Here is a 20,592-nt window from a genome sequence, read left to right as displayed (position 1 = left end):
AGCTTTTGAGTTTACAAGGAAGAGAGATTAAAAGTTTCCCAAGAAAGACATGTAAGTTATTGGAAAAAGAGAATTCATTGGTAACTGGCAAGCTGTTGAGACCTGAGTTACTTCTAGGGGTTTTGCTGCCTTGTGATTAATCCATTTTTTTTCACCTCATCTTCTAAATTTATGATTTCTGTTTTTCTGTAACTTCAGATTTAGTTTCCACAACCCTCGCGCTCCAAGAGGAGTGCATGCCATAGTAGATTTGACTTCCTTTCTCAACTGGCAAATTCTTTCCTCATGTCCTAGTGCAAACTTTGGGCATATAGAGCCTTCATCAGCCCGTTCACCCAGATCATAAGCTACTGATCATCTGTTGGACTGGCTGCTCTAGAGATAGGTCCCCACCGATAGACCGCTCAGCAGAACCTATGGAGTGGGGTTGGGAAGGAATGGGTATGACAGGAAAATAAAACAAGGTTGATGCTTTCTTAGCAGGGATTGTAGATCGGGTATTTTCGTTCCCAAAAAGGGGTGGGGGGTGGGGAGGGCACGGCCAGCACCCAATATTGTTTAAAAGATTCAAGTACAATATCTCATCGATATCTTAATTATTGGAACAGGAGCAGATAAATTTGGGCAAAGTTGGAAAACCTCACATTGTTTCCGGCACTTTGCCTGTTGTGATAAAAATGAGAAGGATGAAATTAAAATTCTGTCTTTTATAACTCAGTTGTTACATTATTGGATGGATTACATAAGGATAATGAGGATAGTGATTGTGTATAGAAGAGTGTTCATTTTCCCTAGGCCTTGTTAGTGGTGCACCATGTATTTGCCTCCATCTGTACTAGAGGTGGCAAGGGCCAGTGTAATTCATTTTGAACACAGGATCTAAGTACATCAAAGGCTGGTGCACAGAGTGAGGTGTAATGGCACAGAGGAGTTGGGGTTTGCCAGTGGCATGCTCTGCTGGTCCATGCTGGAATCTATAGAATACGTAGAAAAGGAGCAGAAACGTGACCAACCGCTTGGGCTGTGTTTTCCCTCACACGGTCTATACTTGTTGACAACAAATGGAATGATCGCCATTCCTTGTTGCTAAGGAAATCTATTAAGTTTCTCAGAATAGAATGTTACCTATTACAGAAATATTTCAATCCAGGTGTTCCTGGCCGACTTCCCAGTGTCCCCAGACAGTTCTACTAAATAGGTGCTCACTGGTCTGTAACTGGTTTCATCCTGCCCAGAGACCACAGCCTAGCTCTCTGATGGTGAGGGAGGGACATGCAGGCCTTAGTTCAGGCTCTCATCAATAAGTGTGTGTGTGTGTGTGTGTGTGTGCATGTGCGCGTGTGTGCGCACTCGCGTGCACGCGCATGTGCTGTGCTTTGGGGCAGCTCTGCTTTGTACTGTGGGTGTACATTGGCTGGACAGCTCTGCTCCATTCTTTCACCTTGGTTTGACCAGCAGTCTATCCAGGCATGTTCTCATGGAGATGGCAGGTATAAAAGGGTGGAAACACACAAAGTTTCTTAAAGCCTAGATCTGCCACTGGCACACTGTCATTGCTGCCTTCTATGGCCAAATTTGTAGTCTTTTGTGTCTGGCTTCTAAGGCTAAAGCATAATGACTGCGAGATTCATCCATGTTGTTGCACATGTCAGTCTATTGTTCTGTTTTATTGCTGAATAGCTTGTCATTGTTAGTTTTAGCCTCAATGGCCTAGTGTTCAGGCAAATTTAATTCCTGTTCTCTTAGCTCTGACTTTTCATGATTGAAGGATGTAGGCTAGGCTGTAGAGAAGAGTTTTTAGGAGCCACAGAGTTTCATAGAAAACCTAGACCCAGAGTTTCACAGTGTTTAAGTCAACAGTTGATGCTGGGGGAACTAGATTGTAAAGTGAGACTCAGAAGAAACATTTGAAAATATCATGTGAAATATGAGAACCAGGGAGAAGGCTGAAGGTACTAAAATTAGTGTAAGGAATGGGACAGCAGGAGGCTATTGGACAAGTTGTTGAGACGGCGGGATAATTTTAAAACCGTAGTTTTGGTCTTGAGATAATGAGATAATGTTTGGGGTTTAAAGCAGATTGTTAGTTTTAAGTGTTGCACTGAACTCAGGTTAAATTTTGTGCAACTTGTATCATTGAAGAAAAAGTAGAACTGATGTCATGAAGTCATCGGTGCTTCTCTTCATTTCCCACAGCCTGTGAACATACAGATTTAACTTTGATCTCTTTGTGTTGTATTTGCTTGTATATCTTCCCCAGCCTCATTCATCCTTCTCGGTGCTTAGAGAAGGATGCCTGGCAACTTTTCCATAAATATTTGCTTGGTATCTGGATAGGTACTCCTCAAGTTTTTTGATCATTCTTTTTCATGTTTCTCTCATAAATGTTGGACATGTATTTACAGCTTCTTATGAGTATTCCTGCTAGATGTTCTATAGGGAACTTAAATTGATGCCATGAATCTAACCAATGGAACTGTTCCCTTTTTCTGTACCTTCCAACTGGGGTAATAATGTCACCAACCCTGCTGATGCTGAAATAGCTTCTGGCTCTGGGCCCTCCCTTCTCTGTTTCCTGGATTTATTTCAGATCCTCATGATCCCTTTTTTCTTTTTTTTTTTTTTTTTTGCGGTATGCGGGCCTCTCACTGTTGTGGCCTCTCCCGTTGTGGAGCACAGGCTCCGGACGCACAGGCTCAGCGGCCATGGCTCACGGGCCCAGCCGCTCTGCGGCTTGTGGGATCTTCCCGGACCGGGGCACGAACCCGTGTCCCCTGCATCGGCAGGCGGACTCTCAACCACTGTGCCACCAGGGAAGCCCCCTCATAATCTCTTGATGAGATTACAATAGCAGTCTTCTAACACAGGGACCAGTTTCGTGGAAGACAACTTTTCCACGGTCGGGGTTTGGGGAGGGATGGTTCAGGCTGTAATGAGAGCGATGGGGAGCGGCAGATGAGGCTTTGTTGGCTCGCCCGCTGCTCACCTCCTGCTGTGCGGCTCGGTTCCTAACAGGCCTTGGACCGCTATCCTTCCGAGGCCTGGGGTTTGGGGACCCCTGTTCTAACAGTTTTCTCTGCATGAATTTAAAGTTACCTTATCTCTGCGTCTGGGTATTGATCCAGTTTTCCCCTTAGTTGTTGACCCTGGGGCTGGACAATGCATGTGTGATATGTCTGCTCAGTGGGTTTCTGGGCATTATCTCAGTTCCTTAATTTTATTTGCAAACTTCGATCAGTTTACTTTTTCAAAGAAGATACATAAGAGTAAAATATTCAGTGAACCTCTTAGTTTTTAATAGTGCTTGACAGTATTTGATTGTGAAGCTGAAAAGAAATAGTTAAAAACAGTTATACAATTACCAGTGAAATTTACTTTTCCATGTTAGTTTTCCCTCTAATTATCTGGATGCAGAAAAGAAGTATCATCTTCTAGGTAATGTTTAACTGATGCATGTGGGTGGTGTTTGCCTATAAGTTCATAGTGGCTTTTGGTTGGGTAGAGCTGATAAAAATGTGAATAAACTGACAGTTTTTTGTTTTAACTGATAAGTGTTTGAAAGCCATTTGTCAATGTAATTCTGTATAAACTCTTCTAAAAATTGGTACTCGTAGAAATCTTGTCCTTAGCCAGGTCATTTGTAATTTGTTTCCTGAAGAGTGATGATTGCATTTATGTTATCAGCCTCATATGGACTTAGTCTGAGGTTGTTTATTTACTCATAAAATGATTGGATATATTGTAAGAACAAAGCTTCTTGGACAACTGTCTCTCCTGCAGTTCTCAAATACATTGCATAATTCAAACCATGTAAATGTATGCAAAATGCTTCAAGTTTGATTTTCAGATGATAAATTGAATGCAGGTGTTCATTGTTTACCTCATTGTAAGATAGCCTATTTTGTTTCTACTTGAAACGTTCTGAGTATGGTTCTGTAACTGCAGAGTGAGAAACCTGTGCATGCATGCCTTTGATTTAGTTTTTCTCTAATGTGTATATTCTTTGTTGGGCAAACTTCCCAGGCTGCTTTGCAGAACTAATGCTGTGAGTGATGTTAAAGCTGGAAAAATAGATATGTAATCGGATTATTTGTAACCATGGACCATTATATGATTACCATAAAACAATAGTTCCTCACTTTTTTTGTGTTATAAAAGCTCTGACACTTGTAGAATCCCTTCCCAGAAAAATAACTGCATTATACACACAATATTATTTTCAGAGGTTTTTCCAGTCCCTCTGAGTCCTATTCACTCACCTCATGTTAAGAACTCTGCTACATTTTAATGTGTTGTTTATGGGAATATAAACTGAAGCCACCTTTGTGGATGACAATTTGGAATTACTTACCTGTTTCTGGGTAAAGATAACCAACTGAACATGTATCTAGTTTTGTTCACTACTCAAACCTCACTAAATCCACTTAGCAAGGGATTAAAACCAACATGAACCCACGGAAATAAGGAGAATGAGAGGTGGTGATGGCAAACAAATAAATAACCAGAAAACAGGTGAATAAGTAGTAACTGATGCAGTCGATCTGAGAAGGCTGAATTATAAGAGAGTTGTAGGGAAAGCTAAGAAGTAAAATTGACTACAATAGAATTCCCCAAAAGTTCAGGTAGCACCGGATACTCCTAGAACTGAGTGAAGGGGGACAAAATAAGGAGGCTTTGCAGGAACATATTTTAAAAATAGTCTGATCTCTAAATCACCTTCTCTACTCTATGATTTCCCCCCACCACCACCACCACAGAGACAGGTGGGGGTGAAATGCTTCCTCCATCTGGGGAGAACACTGGGTGCAGTTGAGGGAAGGAGTGCCTTGCCCCAAACGGTGACTAACCATGTGCACATTGCCTGCCCAATGTGAGAAGCCCATGGTCTCTTCTCCCACTCAGCAGCCAACATCCTGGCGGCTTGGCTTTCTGTCTTGGGTGGAGATTGGAAGTGTTTTGAGTAATATGTCTAGTCGAAGAAGACAGACCTAAGAGTACTAACCTCAGAGGTTCCCCATCTCCGTATAGTGAAGCTCACCGTTCACAAACCCCACCCCTGCACTCATTGCTTAATAGCTTTTTAATCTTCCACTCTTAAATATAAGCTGACAAGTTTACCATCCCACGTGAAGAATGCACTTTACTGTGGAAGATAGAGACCAAAACAAACAGAAAAGCCTAATATGAGGAAGCAGTGAATATGTAGAGAAAGGAAAATTTTTTTTTTTTTTTTTTTTGCCATACGCGGGCCTCTCACTGTTGTGGCCTCTCCCGTTGCGGAGCACAGGCTCCGGACGCGCAGGCTCAGCGGCCACGGCTCACGGGTCCAGCCGCTCCGCGGCATGTGGGATCCTCCCGGACCGGGGCACGAAGCCGTGTCCCCTGCATCGGCAGGTGGACTCTCAACCACTGCGCCACCAGGGAAGCCCGAGAAAGGAAAACTTTTAAAAATATCATTACAGAGATAAAAGTTCATTGCCAACATGAATTAAGATCAGAATGCTCAAAAAAAAAAAAAAAGTTCAGAGGATAAAAAAGATCTGGGGTTAAAAATAAATCTGAGGAACTTCCCCATAAAGGATAAAAAGATGGCCTATAGGAAAGAAAAGAAAATTAGAAGTCCAATCAAATAAAATCAATATTCAATAACAAAACTTTCTGAAAGAGAAAATTGAGAGAAGGAAATATCAAAGAAATAATGCAGCAAAAAGTGTTTTTAAAGCTTACCTCTTATATTCCCTTTCTCAGAAAGCTATTAGAGGATGTGTTCCACAGAAAGGAGAGTGTCATTCAAAAAGATTACATGCGATATTGGAGATTCATGATAGGAGAAAGATGAAGAGTATCCCCAGGATCATGGTATAGGGCATTCTCAGGATGATAGCTGTGTGTCACTGTCAGAGGACAACAACCAGTCCATGTTGAAAAAGGTCAGAAGACTTCAAAAGTGACTTCTTCAGGGATATAAAGTTGGTGAAATGCCTTATGTGTGTGAATATCTTGAGAGTAGATCTAGACAAATAGCTGTTTGCTGTTGAATGAGTCATAGGTATGTAGAAAACCAAACACTTGAAACAAAAGAGAAGTTCTAATTCCAGGAAAAACAAAGACTTGTGCAGGAAAGGAATTATAATATATAACCTAGCTATGAGTAATGTTTACATAGTCAGTAATGTAGACACACATTGATTTAACCAAAATTAGGATATTGAAGGCATGGGGAATGGGAATTGTTGGTGTGTATTGTGGTGATGTTGGGAGGAGAGAAGACAAAGTTCTTCCATATATGATGGCCAACTCAGAAAATAAAGAGGCAGCATTACAAGTATGTTATTTAGAGAGGTGGTGTGACGGTAAACTATTTAATTGCAATTGCTCAGGCCTGACAGTGTTCTGCTTTTGTACCCTTACTATGGCCTCCTGGTAAGTGAAGTATATTTCTCTGCTCCTTGATTCTGGATTTGGTCTCTTAACTTGCTTTGGGATTTTAGCAGATGTGATATAGGCAGAGGCATAAATGTGCTTGTGCTGTTGGGCTTGCCCTTTGGTGCATCTGTTGCCTTAAGGAAGGCATACTCTCGTGGCTGCCCCTCCATTGTGGCCTGCAGTGTGAGACCCACAGATCAGAACTGCCACAGCCAACCTACAGTCCTGCAGCTTTAGAGCACAGTCATCTCGGCTGTCCCACAGCTGTTCATGAGAAAGAAGTGTATTGCTATGTGCCACTGAGATCATATGTACATTTGTTACTCACTGATAGTTGACTGCTACACATGGAAATGAATGTTAGAAGAGTCAATTGAAAGAAGGAAAAATGATCGCCTCTGGAGAAGACAAAGTGGGGTGAAGGGGGTGAGGTTGACTTTTTCATAACAAATCTTATAGAGATATTTGGTTCTTTGAACTATGTAGTTTGATAACTGAAATGTATGAACTAAAAATTTAGAAAATAGAATAGATGACATGATTTTGTAGTTGGAGTTTATAAAGGAAATCTAGCGGATGGACAAGAGATCAAAGCAGTTGGGGTGCTAGTAATGACATTTTTCATGCCTTCCACCATAGTCTCTTGGTTGATGAAGGGCAGTCTAAGAAAGCGAACATTTCCTAATCAAGAGCAAATAGAGGTTTTATAGGATTGGATGCCTCATTCAGGGAAAAGGGCAACTTCATTGTGAGAGGAGAGTAAGAGAAATGATGGTTAGATCTTCCAGTCAGACTGGATTATGGAATGAAAAGTTTCAGAGGAGTCACAGATAAAGGTAAACATCAAGTTCCTCAAAACAGAAATTAGTTGTTCAAGTGAAGATAAATGTCAAGGAAATGGCTAGAGTATTTAAAGTTTGTGCACATGGACCTTGAATTCAGCTAGTATAATGTCAGTAATTGGAGTAAAAAGGAAGACTGATCCCATGTGCCTGAAACTGCAGAGCCTATGAAGTAGTGAGAGATGATAGTGTTATGAAGGTTGGAACATTGTCCAGATGGCCCGCATTTTGGAAGGAAAGAGTGTTTTGCATGGAAGAAGAGCAGTAGGGATCTGGAATGTTAATCCTGCCTTCGTACCCTGCCTTTGAACCACTTACTAGTGATGGTTGGGAAAAGCAGTAGAAACCAGTTGAGGATGCTGGTGAGCAATAGGTATTCCTTCAAATATAGGAGGTGAAGAGCCTATTAGGTAATGAGTTGGAGTGAACTGAAGCATAACAGAGGATGGTACAGGAGAAAGGGCTGGGCAGGAGGTTAACTATAGGGTGATGGTCCACGGAGACTGACCGAACAGTGTGAGAGGTGTATCATAAACTATTTATTTGATGTTAGTCACTTAACCGCTATGTAGAGAAGACAGGAAAACAATATACACATAACAAAAAAGCTTCAACTGGGCTTCCCTTGTGGCGCAGTGGTTGAGAGTCCGCCTGCTGATGCAGGGGACACAGGTTCGTGCCCCGGTCTGGGAAGGTCCCACATGTTGTGGAGCGGCTGGGCCCGTGAGCCATGGCTGCTGAGCCTGCGCATTCAGAGCCTGTGCTCCACAACGGGAGAGGTCACAACAGTGAGAGGCCCGCGTACCAAAAAAAAAAAAAAAAAGAAAAAAATTAATTAAAAAAAAAGTAACTTCAACTATGTGTGATTCACAGAACAAATCAAAACGGGAAGAGAATATCCATGTTTGTAATTTTCAAAATTGAGAATAATATACTTTAAAACTTTGTTCATCTTCTACCTTTATTCTTCCAATTTCACTGCTAATTTTTCTTCCATTTTTCTTAATGCAAACTAGGTGTAAGGGAAAGTAGAAGGAGAAGGTTGTACACATTTTCAGAGCTACCCACACTACAGAGAAAATAGAACTCTACACAACCATTAGATATTACTGAATAGCTTCTGGCAGCTTTTTTTTTTTTTTTTTTTTTTTTTTTTTTTTGTGGTACGCGTGCCTCTCACTGTTGTGGCCTCTCCCGTTACGGAGCACAGGCTCCGGACGCGCAGGCTCAGCGGCCATGGCTCACGGGCCCAGCCGCTCCGCGGCATGTGGGATCTTCCCGGACCGGGGCACGAACCCGTGTCCCCTGCATCGGCAGGCGGACTCTCAACCACTGTGCCACCAGGGAAGCCCTGTTTGTCTGTTCTTTAATTCTCGGTCTTCGTTAAACATTTCTTGCATCTTCTTGATCTTTGACTCCATTATTTTTCCGAGGTCCTGGATCATCTTCACTATCATTCTGAATTTTTTTTCTGGAAGGTTGCCTATCTCCACTTTATTTAGTTGTTTTTTTGGGGTTTTATTTTGTTCCTTCATCTGGTACATAGCCATCTGCCTTTTCATCTTGTCTGTCTTTCTGTGAATGTGGTTTTTGTTCCACAGGCTGCAGGATTGTAGTTCTTCTTGCTTCTGCTGTCTACCCTCTGGTGGATGAGGCTATCTAAGAGGCTTGTGTAAGTTTCCTTGGCAGGCGGTTTCTTAACCAATGTACCAGCAGGGAAGTCCCTGATTTTTTTTTTTTTTTTTTTAACATATTGGACTTTGTGGTTGAGTCATCTATTATCTTTTTCTGTTTTCCACCCTTCTAACTATTATCCTCTTAAATATTATCCTTATTTTATGAGTATAGACACTGTTATTCTGGGGTTATTAAGTCTTTATTAACTGTATAGTTTCTAGCTCCTACGAAATACTTTACTTTTTGCCTTTTTCACCTTATCTTTCATTTTAGTTTTACCTTGGGTTTCAGTTAAATCTGGGTTTTTTGCTCATGTGTGTATGTTGGAGACTGGTTGGACTTGTGGATTTTATAAGTGGGCCTGTTGATTGTGAGGTTCACTGTAAGGTGACTGGGGTTGGCAGTGTCTGTGGGGACCTCTGACAATAGTGTGCTGAGGGCTTCTGCCTGAGGAGAACATTGTTAACACTATTTTGGGCTCCAAATTTAGGGAGGCAGAGGGTTCTCCACACCTATGTATTTGTGTGTTTTTCATGTGATCAGTGATAGCACTATGGCCCCCATGCTGGATAATGTCGATACTTTATGTAGTTACACATTAATTAACTTACTTTAAAACCTACCATCTTGCTGGGTGATTTATTTTTGTTCCTTTTCTTTCTTCCTGCCTTTGTATGAATTTCTCATTTTATGATTCCCTCTTATCACTATTGACTTCTTACTCTAAAACATTTGTTTAGTGATTACCTTGAGTTTAAACTCACAGTAACTTTGAAATACTATTACACCTCTTCATGAGCACCCAGTAACAGGTTGCTGAAGAAGACCCTGCGGGTGGGTATACACTCCTGTTGCGGCTGTGATTCCCAGAGGCTCTACATTCTCCTAGTTTCCTCCACTCAGTGTTTGACAGTTTGTTGGAATTTTTAGGTGATTGCTTCTTACCTGCCTGTGTGGCACTCGCTCCCTTTTGGGGGGAGGCATGCCTTTTCTTAGATTTAGGGGTACTTGGTCCTCCTGTGACCTCAGCTCTGATGTTTTGAGGAAAAGTTCTGCTTTTGGAGTTTGTCTGCTTTTTTCTTTTGTTCTGAAATGAGCATCATTGTCAGCTTTCTATATCCTAGGCAGAAGTGGAAGTCGTCATCCATGTTCTTAAGAAACACATTCAGAATTTAATTTGTCGTTAAGCATGCTTTTTTTTTTGTTGAGGTAACTGTAGAAGCAAGGTTTAATGCAAAAAAATTACCAAAAACCCTGTAAATAGTTGTAATATTAATCTATACAGTGAATAACAGCTTCAGACTATTTCTGCCAGGATGGCTCAGTATCTGTTTCTAGTATATATTTCATAAGTACCTGATCCATCATTTTCCTTATTTCCTGTTGGCTCTGTTGATTGGAATCCTGAAGACTTCATGCAGTTTGTAAGCTGTTGCCATGTTGGCTGGTACATCACGTGAGTGGCAGGAGCACAGCATCAAGTAATTCTCATCCCTGAGATACAAAGGAAGTAGCTGTTCCTGTGGGTTCCTCTTAGTATGCACTTTGTGAGCGCTTTTAAGGCTGTCCATGCATGTGTTCAATATCTTGCATCTGGAAAGAGGCAGGAAAAGGGTTATTGCCAGTCATCTCTGGGATTTAACTGTGTGTTAGGAGAGAACTCTTTTTTTTACTGTAGGTTGGTCTCACTTGCATACTACTAGATGAGCCTGTGCAGACGTTGAAAGTAGAATGTAGAGGTTTACCAAAACTTAATGTATTTGAATGTAACAACTGCTGATAATACTATATTAGAGATGAAAATGTTTAATAAATGTCATGTTAGGTAGTATATCAGTATAGAAAGTTTAAGCTGAGACTGTTCTGATTAATTTGGGACTCTGGGTATACTTGATGGTTATATTTTCTTGCACATTAACTTCATAAATCATTAAAATTTGGCATTTCGTAAGCTCAAGTACAATAAAGATTGGCAAAGGGTGCTAAATGTCATATTCGTATTTGTTGTCTTCCTGCAGTCTGTCTTATATGGATATGCTCTTTGTAAAATGCAAATCCAGCAGATGTCTGCAACGTCTATATCTTTGTTTGGCACTTTTTGCCTGAAGGGTATCCCTATGCTTGAGTTTTATTCAGTCTTTGGAATGAGATCAGAGACCGTTTCCTCTGATGGGCCTTCCCTGATACCCTCATGTAGAATTAAGTATTTTATCTCCTGGTCTACTTATAAATATTCCTCTATTGTTCCATATCACATTCTGTTATAAAATATTTGGTATAGATCAACCTCCCCTTCTAGACTTGAGTTCCTTGAGGCCACAAAACATGTTTCATTTGTCTTTTTATTCTGGTCCTTAATACAAACCTTGGACTTGATAGGTACTTAGTGACTGTTACTCAGCTGAATTATATTGTGTTGGTCATTTTTGATGGTTCTGCTTAAAATGCTAAAAAATGTTACTTATATTTTACTAAAATCTAATGGGCGTTTAAATTTTTTCTCATAATGAAAGACTGAAATATTGCCATGTTCAGAATCAAAATATATCCTCTAAAAAGGATATATTGATATTTAAAATACCAATTAATAAGAAAGCGGTATAAATATGAGATAAGGGGTTTGGAGTTTTATGGATACCTATATTTGTTAAATCAAGTCTGATACGGTAATCCTCGGTCATACCTTGAGGCATTTCACAAATGTGTTTGGAAATGTAGTTTTTGAGCAAAGGAAATGAAGTATTATATTTATTTGACACCTGAGACTATTCAGGAAGTTAAAAACTTCTGATTGCAACATTCCTGTTTTCTATTTGTTTCATTTGGCTTTTAGGGCATGGGGAAGATTAATGTACCTGATTAATCAGTAGCTAATTAAAGAGTTTGCGAGTTTTCTGGGCTCTTTTCCATGTACAGTTGATTATGAAATTAAAAGATTAGTTTATTTAAAATTATATTTCAACTTGTTAATTCTTTTTTCTTCCTACACAGTGTAGTGACTATGACTTGGAATTTGGAACTGAGTGTTTGCATTTGGCTCTAAAATACTGTCACATCAAAGCCAAACTTATAGAAGGATCTCCTGACCTCTGGAAGGTAAGGGAGTTGGTACTTAGCTCTGTTTTGGTGTGTCATTCCTGAAGACGTATTGTCTACAAGTACAGACAATTTCCAGGTGCTTTAGAAGATAGAGAAGTATAAAAATATTTGGTTTCACATTGAAACAGTATTTCCAGGAATAAAGGTGTGTGTGTATATGCATACATCAAAGGTGTTGAGTCTCACTAGGTTTTCTGAACCATCAAATATGGTATCATTTCTATTGCTCGGTTGCAAGAAAACTCACGCTGGGATAATTTATTCAAACAAATTCCATTTTAGCCAATAAGATTCTTTTATTCACAATTTTTGTGTGTGTTCTTTACATATAATCTTTTACTCTGTAGCCTTACCTTCAACTGGATTGAGAGTGCAACTCTGCTTTCCAAAATAACGTTTCCTCACAGGCCTTGGGGTGGTGGCTCCAACCTAACTGGGTTGAAACACATATCTGCCAGTTTTGACCCAGTGGGGTTGGTGGCTAGAACCACTCACCTCCTCCTAAGAGGAACTGTGCTCCTTCCTGTGGTAAGGTTTGACTGCCTTTATGGCAAACTTCTTTCTTTAGGAGGAATGAAGTGGTTGTTGCACGATCATAGTTCAGCTTCCTGTTGCAGCAGGAGTGCTTTACAGCGTGACTCTCCTGTGTTTGATTGGGTAGAAATAGGTTGAATTGAGCAGTGTATTCTGAAATAGAATTGTAGGGTCATATCATAGTTTTGAATAAGTATTGCTGCTTTTGAAATGTTGGATGAAATCTTTATAAAGCATCCCTCTAAATCTGGTTAGAAAACATTCATCCTAATTCTGAGATTATATGAATCTAAAAGCATACTTCCTCATTGACATAAAAAGAAAACAAAAAGCCCTATGTGTTGATTAGGTATTTTGTAAGTCACATGGTGGGCCTTGCTGCATGCTAAGATTTTCTCATACATACTTAAATTGTTCTAAGATTACAAAATATTGACATGCCTGAATTATTGTCTGGTGGAGTAAATTAATGCAGTCTTATTGCTCTTTTAAGAGTATCCGAATATCATCAACCCAGAAGGCAAACCTTTTATTCATTTTGTTTCTCCTTTTCTATATATGGCTCAGATGGTGATATACATATCAATTGGGAGGATTTTGATAGTAACCAATTAGGTATTTTGTTAAAGATCCTGACCCATGTCACCATAGACCTGCTAGACTTAATTTGCAGACTATGTTGAAAAAAAAAAAAAAGTAAAAATTCAAGACATTTTATTGCTACTAACATGTCAGCACTCTCTGGCCTCATTGCTGATGTTTTAGGCTGTGTGAGTATCTACTTCTTGTGGGTATTCTGAGCCTTCTTTAAACTTCTAAAGTACCCTCAGGTCTGCAGGTGAAAGGAAAGCAGCACACTGCTCTTCTTTGAATTTTACACTCTGTATTTACACAAATGTATTTCAGTATTTTTGAGTGAAATCTCACATTGCAGTGCTTCCACCCACAATACAGTATATCACGGTTTTAGTCCTTACGTCTTGGTGCTCTGCTTCCCTTTTATGTGCGACAAATGTCAGGGCACTGAACTGTGGTTGGCCTTTCCAAGTGCTTCTATTCATTCTCCTCCTGAGTCATTTCATAATGCTGTTGCGGGTTGAATTGCATCCCGCCACAGAAGATATGTTCAAGTCCTAGCCCCTGGCACTTGTGAATAAACACTCTTGTTTGAAAAGAGGGTTTGCAGATATAATCAAGTTAAGATGAGGTCAGGTTGGTAAAGAAGAGTCCCTAAATCGGATCTGTAAGAATAGGAGAAAAGATTCACATACAGATAGGTGGAGAATGCCAACGACAATAGAGATAGAAATTGGAGTGATGCATCGACAAGTAAAGGAAAGTGAGGGGTCGCTAGCAACCCCAGGAAACTAGGAAGAGGTGGGGAAGGATTCTTCTCTAAAGCCTTCGGAGTGGGCAGTGGCCCTGCTGATACCTGGATTTCACACTTCTAGCCTCCAGTACTGTGAGAGGATATGTTCCTTTTTGAAGATGTCCAGTTTGTGGTACATTGTTATGTCAGCCCTAGGAAACTAATACACATGCCAAAGGGTGATATCCTGTTAGGCCCAGAGGGATCATTTTCATAGTATCACTTTCTGAACTGGGCCGGAGTGGGGAAGCCCTGCTCTTAGAATGTTTGAATAATGATGTGCCTTACCAGGGTCTTGGATGCTAAAAGGGCATGTAATGCAGTGAATTGGGCAAAAAGTCTTTCAAATTGCAGTTTTGAGGTCTTTTTAAGGTGTCAAATTTCTTCTGTGATTGAGGGGAAGTTATTTTGAGTGCAAATGATGTAGTTGTTTCAGGTTCCCTATTTCCCTCTTCTGCCTCCTGTCTCATCATCCTCTACCTTTAAAAAATATTTTTGATATTTACTGGCTGTTCGTTTAGCCCTGTTTAGCTTTTTGATGATACTGTATGAGTTGTCTTTAGCATAAACTTTTAACTTAATTTTATGGTTTTATTTTGCATGGATAAAGAGTATTACCATTGCTGTTTAAACCAAAGCAATGGAATCTGCATATAAGTGTTCTAATTCAATACTAATTCCAACAATGCTACAACTTTTTACAACTCAGAGTTGAAAGAAGATTTAGTACAATTATGCTAAAACTGGCATTGAACTTGGGTGGCAGGCCAAATACCTGGAACATGATTCAGAAATCTGACACAGTGAAGAGTGCACAGTGAAGAGAGTGCACATTTCAGGAGAATTTTCACTACCACAAAACAATAAGGCAAAGGAGGATTCTGAAATACAGAGCCAGGACACCTTCCCCTACCCCTCAGAAAGTGAGGGAGTTCACCCCTGGTGCTGGGAAGAATGACTAGAAATTTCTCATGACCACATGTAGGACTGTTATTTCATCTGCTGCCAGAAAGCCCAGGAGGACTATTTTATATTTTACATACTTTTTAATTTTTATTTATTTATTTATTTTATTATTATTATTATTTTTTTGTGGTACGCAGGCCTCTCACCCGTTGTGGCCTCTCCCGTTGCGGAGCACAGGCTCCGGACGCGCAGGCTCAGCGGCCATGGCTCACGGGCCCAGCCGTTCCGTGGCATGTGGGATCCTCCCGGACCGGGGCACCAACCTGTGTCCCCTGCATCGGCAGACTGATTCTCAACCACTGCGCCACCAGGGAAGCACCATACTTTTTAAAAAAAATAGAAGTAAATGCAAAAAGTCAGCATTTACGGTTGAGGCCAGCCTTCCTGCAGTAACTCCTCTGGGTTTAGAGGAAACATCAGTTTTTTCAGATCACCATGCAGGGTAGAGGACATCCTTGAGAATGAGCAAAACCCTCTTCTTCTCCCTCCTTTCCCCTCCCTAAGAGCGACCAACCACAGAAGAATACAGGACCGACTCCTGAGAATAGGGGTTGGCTCTGAAGCTCTGCCTGAGTGGTTGTGCCTAGCCAGCCCTTACTGAACATACTCTTATTTTAGTGAAATTTCATCTAGTCTATATAAGAGGAGACTACATTTAGTCTCCATTCCTTTAATTTATAGTTGTACCATATTTTTGTCCCAATATAAAGAGTTGGTCACTTACTATACTACACAGACCTAATTGAACAAACTTCTTGTTTCTAAGTGTTAAAACAGTCTTCAAGGCATAAAAGATTCATAATAAGTTACTGGAGAAATTTAACTGTATTCCATTGTCTGAAAATGCTTCTTTAGAAGACGTTGATGTGTCATCACAACATTATTGGAATAACTGACTTTTGAAGATTTCTTTTGATGGGAAATACTTGTTTTAGATTCAAGTGTTCTAGCATCTTTGTTAAAAACAAAAGAAAATAGTCTCACTTTTTTCTTTTTAACCTCAAAAATACAATGTGGTGAAATTGTGTCTTTTCAGAGGTTTTCATCTAGTTATCCAGTCTAGAGGAAAGAACATTTTCTAGATAGACATAATTGATGAACTGGAAATCAATATAATATCCCCATCCAAATCTAAATTTGTATCTGTCTTCAAAATTTAAGATTTTCTGGCTTTATTCTAATTATTGGAGTACATACTCATTTTCTTATGAGGTGAAAGATGGAAGAACATTAAGTGTAGTATGATTTATGTAAGATGGTGGCCAAGTGGACTTGGCTCTGAGAAGTCTCTTTAATATACCATATTGTCAACACGGAGCAAGACAGAGCAGGTACCATAGTGTCCTGTGGAGCTCACCTTGAGGTAGCTGAGAGTGCTCTGGCCTAGGAGTTAAAGGCAACTATCTCTGTGGCTCTCAGTTTCAGGTTTCTCTTCCACTGAACATAAATATTTTTAAAGCTAAATACTTAGATGAAATACTGCACAGAAGCACGGTGAAACAAAACAGGCAAAAACTGAGCTAAACTAGGTGAGTAGCAGATGTGGGGCTCTGAGCGTCAGCTGTGCAGAGCTTCCACACTGGTCTTCCGGTGGCCCCTGAGCTCTGAGGAGCACAGTGTGAAAAGCAGTGAATCAGAGGATTGAGGCTCTTCTATCACTAGGGATGATTTTTTTTTTTTTTTTTAAGTAACTGTTTTCCATACTGAGGTATTATGCAAGGTCAAAGAAAACCTGCAGATCATGCTTACAGAAGAAAATCAATCTAAAACTGATTATTAAACTTTTCATAAAATTAAAAATAAGGAAAGGACACTCCATATTACTGTAAAAGCTTGATAGAAAGAGTCATCAATTCAGAATTAAAACATTTTCAGTCCCCTTTGAAATATGGCAGCTGTTTTATTTAGAAAAACAGAAGGCTGTTTTTCAACACAGTACTTTATAAGTTTGTCAGAAATATTTTGTAGTTTATTTTCCTTAAATCAGTGTTTGTTGAGAAGTATAGTTGAGGTTTTCGATGAGGCTTTATGAAGAAAATATTAAACATCAAAAACTTTAATCTGTGTATAGTATGTATCCACAGCCAACAAGAAAATGTAGGCAAAACGATGAATTTTAGGGGAATTCCCTGGCGGTCCAGCGGTTGGGACTCTGAGCTTTCACTGCAGAGGGCACAATTCAAATTTTGATGTCTGTCTTGTTTATACAATTACTTATTTAATATTAGTGTAGAAAGGACCTTTAGGTAATAATTCATGTATTTTATTCATAAGACTGATTCCAATGCAAAAATGTTGTCTTGCAAATATGCTAGAAAAATCATTTTAGTATTTGAGACCAAGTTTTTTTCATTAAAAAAACCCCATTATTAAGATAGATTTATTTGGAAAAAAGAATAAGGTACTTTCACAATTATTCTATTTAAATTTGGAATGCGGTTTTATCTCTCAAAGAAAGCAGGAAGGAATAAAAAATCAGCTATGGTAATTAGGCATCTTCCTGTTAATTTCTGATTTGAGTTTACCTTACATAGCAGACAGTTATAGGAAAAAAAGGCTTTTCTCACTTAAATTGCAAATATTGAGTGATGATTTCAGATATCTAGTTAACTTTGGGTTTTCATGGAAACAAATGTGTTTTTTTAATATTTAATATTAATATTTAATACCACGAGAGGTAGCTGTGTCCCCATCGCCTGTCCGAACGCCGGGGGTTAGAAGGTGTTCAGAGGCATTTAAAAGAAAGAGTGGATGTAACTGACATGACTGGAGGCCTCTACCACAGGTGCGTGTGTGGGTTTGTGTTGTGGGAGCCCCGATTTTCCAGCCTTTTCTATTGCCCCCGAAGCCCCCATGTGGCTCTGCTCTAGGCCTTGAGGGTCTCTGCTTCCTGTCTGTCTTGAGCTCCGCAGCCTTGTCTTGTCTTTATTTGGTAAAATAAACATTTATTTATTTATTTATGGCTGCGTTGGGTCTTCGTTGCTGTGCGTGGGCTTTCTCCAGTTGCCGAGAGCGGGGGCTACTCTTCCTTGCGGTGCTTGGGCTTCTCATTGCAGTGGCTTCTCTTTTTGCGGAGCACGGGCTTCAGTACTTGTGGCTTGCGGACTTAGTTGCCCCGCGGCATGTGGGAACTTCCCGGACCAGGGCTCAAAACTGTGTCCCCTGCATTGGCAGGTGGATTCCCATTGGCAGGCAGATTCCCAACCACTGTGCTACCAGGGAAGCCCGAAACAAATGTGTTTTATTCAATTCTTACAAAAGAAATTTATCCTCTAAAATGTTGTTTCTACAGGTTGAGTTTTGCTCACTGTTTTCATTGCTCTATTCCAGTCCTTAGAACAGGATGTACAACATGGTAGTTATTTGATAAATATTTATTGAATGAGTGAATGAGATCAATACATTCTTTAATTTGGTAAAATGCATAGTCTGAAGCTTTAAGTGTCTGTTTTCTATTTTTTTCCCCAGATAAGAGAACTGCATTTTGGGTCAGTAACTATAGTACTAGTTTTGGTTCACATGTGCTTGTTTTAGACATAATTTAACAATGTCATATTTGATTTTAATAGATTGGTTGAGTGCTTGAGGAAATTTCCATCTGTCTTACAGGTTAGCTGCTACATTAGTTCTGGATTGTAAGGTATAGTTTTGGACCAGGGTTACCTGCCAGGATACAGGCATAGCAGGGAAACCTATTTTGGGTAGAAGTGCCCTGAGCCACTTACCTGAACAAAGTTTCTGTACAAGTTTAGTTAGGATATAATCTGGAGGAAAATAGTCCAAATTATAGACATGGAAGGGTATTAATTAGTGAGTATTTCTCAAAGTGGGTTTTTAGACCATTTGCATCATAATCATCTGAACACGTGAATGATAAGCTCCTAAGACCTTATAGTACTTAGTAACATATTTGATTATTTACTATGTTCTTCAGTTCTGTGATGTAGGAAAAGTGATTCTGCAGTGCCATGCACTTGACATGTTCTGTACCTGAGCTCACTGGATGTACTCTGGGAACTATCTGCTGTAGGACCATGCAGGGTATATTACAAGGAATAGGTTATTGCAAGGAGGCTGTATGTTCTTAAGTAAAGATCAGGATTGTTCTTATATAAATGGTGGTACCCTCCAGGCTCTTTCAATCAGTTATGTATTAATAAAAATCTTAAAAAGGTGAACCTTATCTGGAAGTATACAGATAAACTCAATTCAGAATGAAGACCCTCAATGTGAATTGGTCTTTCAGAAGTATCTCATTTCAACTGAAAATGCAATTTGGTAATTTTTTTAATATATACTTTTCCTTCTTTCCAACATAAAACCTACTATTAACCAGTAATTCTAATACTTTTATTTAAATGCTACCACATTTTCTTTGATATAATACTTATATTAATAAGACTTTGGTAACCACTGCCACATAACGTCTCAATTTACTTAAAGATTTAAAAACAAATCTTCAACCATTTGTAGAAACAATATATATTTTTTCTGAATAAACTGATGTGTTGTAATTTAAAAATTGTCAGTATTATGTGTTTATAGTTTCTCCAAAATCAAGAATTTCCTTGGGGGCATAATTTTATTGCTTTCACATTCCTTCCTACTCTGTTAAGTCTAATGAAGTTTATCTGTCCTCTAGGTGACCTACAAACGAGATCTGTATGCAGCTGAATCGATTATTAAGGGTATGTTTGGCCTTATGACTGTCAGTTCCTATGTTTCAAAAATGTAAGCCAGTTGAGAATTTCTCATGACATTTTAAAGCCCAGAATTCTCAGAAGTATAAATGCTGTAGGCCACGGAGGTCTGTGAGTTGTTTGTTTGAAAAATAATTACATTTGTTTTGTTTCCTGCTTTGAAGTATCACTTATTATGATTTATGTAACATTGGTTTTAGCTTTTATAAAGGAAATACTTTATTAATTTGAGAAACGTAGGTGACATTGACACTATTAGAAGTGAAAACTGATATTTTAATTTATAAATATATTATATTTTGTTTTTATTTATTCAGAGGACTGTCTACCCCCTCCCAACACTGCCATATCAGTACATTAGCATCTTTTGCATGAGAAAAAAAATTTTCTGAAATAGAGAAATTGGGCTGAATGAGTTTTAATTCCTTTTAGTTCTGACAATGACTGCAATTTTGTTTTGTAATTTTAGATATTATATATGTAATAACCCCTTTCTCATTCTTTTCATCTCTGACTCTAAGATCTCAGCTACACAGAAGTACTTTATTTCATAATCAACAAATATTTATTACTGTGCTTGACACCGTGCTAGAAATGTAATGATGATGCACAAGGGACATTCATTCTGTACTTTTGCAACCTCCACAGTTCAAATCACAGTTTCTTAACCTTGGCACTATTGGCATCTTAGGCCAGGTAATTCTTTGCTCTGGGGACTGTTTTGTGCATCCTAAAAGTTGCCTGGCCTCTACTCACTACATACCAGAAGCACTCTTCCCTCCCTCCCCTCCCCTGCTCTGACCATCAAATGTCTCCTGACATCACCACTGTTGTATGTATACATGGTCCTAGCCAAAATCAGAGGGGTCCACCCCCAATGCCTAAGCAAGTGTGGTGCTTTACAATCTATTTGTAATTTACTCCTTCAAAAATATGTTAAGGACAGAACGATGTACTCAGATAGCGACTGAGAAGTGAC

General features: G+C 39.4%; 1 protein-coding gene across 2 annotated transcripts in view; it reads left to right on the top strand.

Moving 5' to 3' along the window:
• Positions 1–20,592, top strand: part of CRPPA (CDP-L-ribitol pyrophosphorylase A) — a 352,865-nt gene that overhangs the window by 82,911 nt on the left and 249,362 nt on the right. For both annotated transcript variants that reach the window (XM_049714562.1, XM_004263477.3), the window contains exons 4-5: positions 11,937–12,041; positions 19,556–19,601. In XM_049714562.1, coding sequence (XP_049570519.1) covers positions 11,937–12,041; positions 19,556–19,601 — 151 coding nt within the window. The remainder of the gene's footprint in view (positions 1–11,936; positions 12,042–19,555; positions 19,602–20,592) is intronic.

The sequence above is a fragment of the Orcinus orca genome, chromosome 9 (genome assembly GCF_937001465.1).
Source record: "Orcinus orca chromosome 9, mOrcOrc1.1, whole genome shotgun sequence".
NCBI lineage: Eukaryota > Metazoa > Chordata > Mammalia > Artiodactyla > Delphinidae > Orcinus > Orcinus orca.
This window is presented reverse-complemented; position numbering and strand designations above follow the sequence as displayed.